We start from the raw sequence: 7201 nt of genomic DNA on the forward strand, positions 1-7201 counted from the left end.
TTGATGAAATTTAAACCAAACTGATTCTTTTTGATAGCCAAACGTTCAGTTCAGTGATTCATTCTTGTAGGGGACACCCCTGCCGAACCGGTCCTCCCTCATCCGTCCTGTACTGTTTAGCTACTTTTGTAATTTTAGCATTCTTATTTTATATAAGACATTATATCATAAAGCGATAGTAGCAAACCTGCTGGCTAACTTTAGATTTAATGTGTTTACCTGTTTTTATATGGGATAATTGTGAGGCCACGTGATTTTCCAAACTTTCTACATGATATGCAAGATCTACAGGACTTAGTCCTTACTGTCTTGTGCTTAGTAATGTCTAAAGCTTAAAGGTATCTTTGAACTATTGGTCTATTCTAACTAGCTGAGGTTTTCTTGGGTAAATAGCAAAACACTTTGTAAGTCGCTTTGGATAAGAGCGTCTGCTAAATGCCATAAATGTAAATGTAAATGTACAGGATTTAGTCGTGGTTGTATATGTAACCACACTACTGGGCAGAATTGGTAGACTGGCCTGACTTTCAGCACAGATCACATATTTTCAGTAGAGTTAAGGTCAGGACTTTGGGACTTTGGGGTCACTGTCCTGTTGCAAAACCCAATTGTGTGCAAGTTTCAACCATCTAGCTGAAGTCTACTTCTACTTCATTAATCCATCCACTTTGTGCAATCCACTGGCAGCCAAACAGCCCCACAGCAGGATCTGTACCGAGCTCCTCTGACGTGAATTTTTGCAGTCTTCAGGGGTCTTTCAGAAAAAGGTTCCTCAAAGCACTATAAGAACTATAAGAAGTTCACCCACAGTTTCAAACTAAAGAGAAAAAAAGTTTCTCAAGGATCTTACAGGTTTAACAGTGACCAGCTGTAGTCAATCATGATCACTAACTGGAGGTTAAGAGGCCTTGGCCTTGGCCGGTTAAAAGACATTTCGGAACTCACCATATCAGTGAATTGCTAATCTAAGTGGATGAATGTAAATTTTGTGTTTTTTTATCTATTAAAGATAGATATTGTATGCAAATTATGCCCCCAAAAAGAACAGTTCAAAGAAATCACTGAAAGCTCAATAAGGTCAATGGGGAGTGTATGTTCAGTTCACCGACTCGATTCTATCAATCGATTTATTTAAACATAATGTTTCGATCACGGTGTAATGATTCAGTTCTTGTGTTTTTCAGTTCTTGTGCTATGATAAGCATAGCATAAAATTAACTCAGTTAACTTAAATATCATCCGTCACCACCATATACATGACATACATGATAAATGTAAAAAAAAAAAAAAAGGTTCATAATATTTGATTCATTTCTATTGGTCTGTTCATCATGAAATTATGGCACAACGTAAATAACAGCTGCCAGAGCTGCATTATGTAAAACATGAAAAACAAAATGACGATATCCTGATGTATTTGGAAAATATTGCGACCTTAAAATATAAAAAACTGAACTTTTTCAACATGGGAAGTTCGAATCAGTCCAGCGAGTCGATTCTTTCAAGCGTACCGGACCGAACGCGGTTCACTGATTCAGTTTTCGTTTCCGGAAGCACACGGCGCTAGTGGTGTTGACTCGGCTGGTTTCTTAAATCATGTAGTTATTATTTTTCAGTGGGATATTTCTCAGCGTAGCTGTTCTGTTCAGAAATGGTTAAGTGATGCTGAAATATCTGGTGGCTCTGGCTGCCGCAGGTCTAGCCCTGTGGTCGGCTCCTGACTGGCTCTCAGTGCGTGTGTGCGGGCGCAGACTGAACGGCTGGCTGTTTCAGCTCTCTGAACCCGCTGTAGGTGTTTCTGCACACTCGGGCAGACTGCTGAACCAACAGGAGCTCTCACTTCACCACGGAGGAGAAAACAGTAAAGGGCTCTACCTGGCCGTGTTAGGACAGGTGTTTGATGTTGAAAAGGGGCGCAAGCATTACGGTCCTCAGGGGGGCTATCACTTCTTCACAGGTTAGCTTCACACCACCTCACTGAAGACCCTCTGAGCACTTCAGGGATCTAAAAAAGACCATTTATACTGAAAAGAGACTCGCAAAGGGGGTGAATGCTGGTGAAGTGGGAGGATGCGAGTGGTTGTGCAGCTTAAGTACACTATATTGTCCAAATGTTTGTGGACACCCCTTCTAATGAATGCATGTAGCTACTTTAAGTTGCACCCATTGCTGACACAGATGTGCACATTCACTGATGTGAACTAGGGAGTTGGGGGATCATCCAGCATCCTGACCTCACTAGCACTCTTATTGTGGAATGCAACCAAATCCTCACAGCAATGCTCCAAAATCTAGGAAAAAGTAGAGTTACTCCAACAAAAGGGGGAAACTCCTTCTTTTAATACTCTTTAATAAGAGAATAACAATGAACGAGCAGCTGTCCCAATACTTTTGTCCATATAGAATAGTTCCCACAGTGAGTTGGACACTAGGGTGAAACTGTTTTTGTTAAGCGGTTGCTATAGTATACCAGATGGTTGCTATGGAGTTGCTTAGTCATTGTTAGGGTGTTGCTAGGTGGTTGCTAGGCAGTTGCTTTGATATCCCAAAGTGATTGCTATGGAGTTGCTAGGTGGTTGCTGATGTGTTCCTAGGTGGAAGGTATTTTGGGTAGTTGAATCATAGTCCAAACCGAAGAATCTGGAGTTGGAACAGTTTTGATATCTCAAAAACTGCGGGACGAGTTAGCCTCCTAGAATCTTATATAGTTCCTAGGTGGTTGCTATGGTATACCAGGTGGTTGCTAAGGTATTTCAGGTGATTGAAGCACACAAGCAGTCCGAACAAGTCCGAGTTGAGCAATCCTGACTTGACAAAGCAAACCTAATTTGAGACATCAGCCATAAATATGCATGTTGGAGGAAAGCATACATCATCATTTTCTTGGTTGATATTAGAAACCCAGGTCAGAATGGCCCCTGGGAAACAATGTTTACATACTGTTATCGTCCCATTTTTTTTAGGACGAGATGCGTCGAGGGCCTTTGTCACAGGGGATTTTACAGAGGCCGGCCTGTCAGATGACGTCACTGACCTGTCTCCATCTCAGATAGTGGCACTCTATGACTGGCTGACTTTCTATCAGAAGGACTACACTCCAGTGGGTAGGATCTGCATGATTGTACATGGGCTGTACATATTCACTGTTAAGCAAACACCTCGTATCTCCGAAATGGAAACTTTACAGGGGTAGGAACAAAAAAAATCTTCATTCAGTGGAAGTCAGTGTAAAAAGACTTCCAGGTAATTTTGCAGCATTTCTATTGGTTTATTATGAAATGTGGACACAATGTAAAGAACTGCCAGATTTACACCAAGTCAAAAACAGCATACATTGAGATACAGGGTTTTTACAGTATTAATGCAGTGGTAAATTTATCAGCATTTGTTTGGATTATAAATGACACAGCAGTCTTAAAAAAACAACTTTTCCAGGTTGAATACTTTCACAAAGTGCTGTACTGGTGTGCTGTTGCAGTATACAGGCATTCCCTTGGCTTTGTTTAGCCTGAGCTGTGATCTCTATATGATTGCCCTTGGCCTCAATAACGTTGGCTAGATTCCATTTGCCATTAGTCTTTTCCATGTTTCCTTCCAGTTCATTCCAGTGTGTTTTTCTTTATATCTTCTGTTTGGGACCCCATGTGCTTCAGGCAGGCTGATTGGTCGATTCTACACTGAGAGCGGGCAGCCCACAAATGCTTTGCGGCAGGTGGAGACCTCCTTGGCTGAGGGGCTAAGGCTGAAAGCCCAGGCTGAGGAGGAGAACCAATTGTTTCCAACCTGTAACTCAGAGTGGAGCTCTACCAGTGGAGGCCGCGTATGGTGCTCCACCAAAAGGTACAGCAACTGACCACTTCATTAGACACACACAGCTTGTTCATCATTCTCTACAGAAGACTATTTGAGTCGGCCTTTAAGCTAGTGAGCAAAGCCATTGCTGCCGCGCCTGAGGAGCAGAGATGACATCATTACATGGGTGGCTGTCGTGTCTAGGGGATTATAGGGGCAGAAGTGGACTAAAGTAAAGGCCAACAATGAGAAACAGGTCATAAAGATGGGTAACAGGGCATAATGGCATTACAACAGCAGAAGCTACTGCCAGACTGTCATGTTGCTATCACTGCTGTGCTGACAGTGGTCCACCATCCCAAGGCTCGGCAGTAGTAGCCTTATGGTGGTCCTTCTGCATCGATGGACAGGGTAGAGAAGGGCTCCATATAACAGCTATTCTAAAATTTAGAAAGTCATGTGACACCCACTTGCTATAAACCTACCAGTATGCACCAGTATGCAGAAAAGGGGCCCATTGAGTGTAGACAAGTTGGGAGTATCTGATAACTGGTGTCTCAACCTGCATTAGGTTTTTCTTCAATACCATATCAGAGCTGACTGGAAATGATCAGGCTTTAGCTACCATGTGAGATTTGGATAAAATTACATGATTCTCTTTTCATTTTCATTTCCCCCCCCTTTATAGTGGTGGTGTCCACAGAGATTGGGCTGGGGTTCCCAGAATGCTCTTCTCACCTGGCTCAGGGCACACTCGCTGCGTGTGTGCGCGACCAGATGATCCAACACGTTTAAATAACCCAAATCTCCAGGAGTATAAGGACTGTCCACCTCACGCAGAATCGTGCTTCCTTGGCCAAGACTGAGAATCAAGTCATCAACCAAGTCATCGGATCTCTACGGAGTAACAGCAAGTTGGGACAGACCTTAGACCACCTGAATGCAATCAACTGAAGCAGAAGGGCTACAGCTGGAAGGTGTAGTAAAGGCAGTAGTAAAGAGGTGGTGAACCCCTGTAAATGAGCTGTGTGAGGCTTAAAGGTTTATCTTTTCACAAGTGTATTCATGTCAGTCCTAGTTTAAAGGAGCTATAGGAGAATTTAAGGTTACTCTGATTGATATATTTTAAGGTGTCAACTGCATTAAATAAATCATCCACTGCATGTTGTCTAGTCTTCAGTGCAATTGCATAAAACCACATAAAATCTAATTTTAGTTGTAAACTTTTACATATAAACTTTACATAGACTTTTTATTATTTTTTGAGTTAGTTGCTATTTACCGATCAAGAAGTCTAAATGGAAAATGCAGTGTATCACTCAGTAGAGTGACCAGTGTATAATATAAGTGTATATAATAGAATATTATCATGTATATAATCTAGGCAAGGTGTGGTGTTTCATATCTCATAGTTGAACTGAGGCTGTAAAAATGCCTTCATTTAGACAAAGCATTACAAAATGTAAAGTCTTCATGTAAAGTTTCTTTATTATGCAAAAGGTATGTAATGGAAATAATAATAGAAATGATCCAGCATGATTATTTAAATGTTTTAGAGCACTATACATTTATGTATTTTTATTGTTTCCACTTGATCACTTTTTAACAGTGGTATTTATATGAAAATCAGCTTGAGAGAGCAGAGAACTTTTTTTTTTGCCAAATTATTTTTAAACAATGTGTACATAACTTCTACATGTCAAAACAAACCTTTTTAGAACCTTTTCTGGTTCTAATTCCTACCATTAATGAGCAATTTAGCTCAAATGTTACAATTTAGCCACTAGTTTTAAACAGTAATCCATGTTGCTTATGCTTTTTGATCTAAATACATAAAAATATCTTAAATAAATATGTAAAAAAAAAATATGGCAAAATAAAAATCAAGACACTAAACCCAAAATCACTTTTATTACATACTATAGTATGGTTTTGAAGAACCTTTGAACCTTTTAAAAAAAAAAAAAAAACTTTTAGCTTTCTAGCCAATTTCTGTCACAGTTCACAGTTAGGGAATATAAGGAAAACTTCCACTTACTTTAGGCATTTAGCCTCTGTACGTAGGCCCACAATACACAAATGTCATAATTTACTACATTCTCACTTTTGGATTATTTAGTAAATAATTAACCTAGAGTTTAAGGGGTTAATGTCCATGTTACATTTTATCCCCACCAGGTTAGTGCTCTGCTCTCTACAGGTGCGTAAAAACTAGACCTTTCCATTTGAGAGTAGAAGAAGAGAGTCAAGACAAGTGTGATTTTCCTCTATTGTTTAATTGTCTGACCTTAATGTAAAGCTGTCCTCCCTTTCTTGAAAAGGATACTAGAGGAAGTGACAGGCTAGATATCTGAATATCTGAGCATACAGATACAATACAGTGTGCATAAAAGATCCAACAGAGGCAAGTTTTTTTTGTTTGTTTTGATTTTTTTAGGTTTGTCACATTGACAAAAAAGAAGCACAAACTGCATTTAAGTACAAAACAGTTGTAGTGGTCAAAAATATTATACAATTAACTGTACAATTTAACATTACCTAACATTACGGACTGTGGACTGGCCTCCTTCAACCCTATCACATTCTTCTTGCAAAATACGATCAGAAATGTCCAAAAAGAAAAAAAAAACAACACCAAAATATGATAAAGTGCAGCTGTTTAGCGTTGAGAATTTGAAATTAAAATGTGATGGGTCAAATCAATGTCTTAATGTGATTTCACGCAAATCTAAAGATATCAATAAAAAAAAACAAAAAAAAAAACAACCTGATCCACCAAAAAAAATAAATGTACGGAATGTAATCCTTTGGTGATCACATGAATAAAGCATGATTTTGACAGTGATAAAATGATATGTGCATATGCATAGTAGGCAACTGATCATATCTCTGCACTAAAAAATAACAAAAAACAACAACAAAAAAAACCACACCACTAATTAGACCTTCACTTTCTGGTTTCATACGAAAAATTTTTGCTTTTCCTAATTGGTTTAGAAAAGGAGACTTAACGGCGATTGTTTTATAAGTATGTAAAAATGCTAATGGAAGAATAAAAATAAGGTCTGTGTAATATGCTGATCCCTTAAAGACTAATGTTGATTGCAGGACAAAATGACGTACAGCCAAACGGTTAGATCACGGAAGGCGGCAAAAGTAATAAACGCATATTTTCCGTGGAAATACAGTCGACACCGAGTTAACTTTGTGTTTTTATCATATTGATTGAGTTCTGCAGGTTGAGATCTCCTTCTCCAGACCTTTGGAGGTCTATGAAAAAGTAAAAGTATATAAATGCTCCATGATCTGGTCTAAGAAATAAAATGCACATGCCAGGCCAGCACGATTAAGGCTTCAGACTGTCTATTGAGACGATCAATCAACCTACTGCACACCTCAGTTTAGATCC

The 7201-nt window shown here is 39.2% G+C and overlaps 1 protein-coding gene across 1 annotated transcript; it reads left to right on the plus strand.

Moving 5' to 3' along the window:
* Positions 1-1556: 1556 nt before the first annotated feature.
* On the plus strand, positions 1557-6555 carry cyb5d2 (cytochrome b5 domain containing 2). Its single transcript, XM_072668141.1, has 4 exons — positions 1557-1957; positions 2964-3104; positions 3654-3840; positions 4481-6555. The coding sequence occupies exons 1-4, from the start codon at positions 1663-1665 to the stop codon at positions 4656-4658; spliced, it is 801 nt and encodes a 266-aa protein (XP_072524242.1). The 5' UTR covers positions 1557-1662; the 3' UTR covers positions 4659-6555.
* Positions 6556-7201: the final 646 nt, after the last annotated feature.

This window comes from Salminus brasiliensis, chromosome 1, assembly GCF_030463535.1.
Source record: "Salminus brasiliensis chromosome 1, fSalBra1.hap2, whole genome shotgun sequence".
In the NCBI taxonomy this organism is placed as follows: domain Eukaryota; kingdom Metazoa; phylum Chordata; class Actinopteri; order Characiformes; family Bryconidae; genus Salminus; species Salminus brasiliensis.

What these genes read in the sequence shown, in the direction of transcription:
- cyb5d2 (XM_072668141.1), top strand. Translation starts at nt 1,663, where the DNA reads ATGCTGAAATATCTGGTGGCTCTGGCTGCCGCAGGTCTAGCCCTGTGG. An exon ending in GGGCTATCACTTCTTCACAG is followed by an intron (nt 1,958 to 2,963) that starts GTTAGCTTCACA and finishes CATTTTTTTTAG; the next exon opens with GACGAGATGCGTCGAGGGCC. An exon ending in GTATGGTGCTCCACCAAAAG is followed by an intron (nt 3,841 to 4,480) that starts GTACAGCAACTG and finishes CCCCCTTTATAG; the next exon opens with TGGTGGTGTCCACAGAGATT.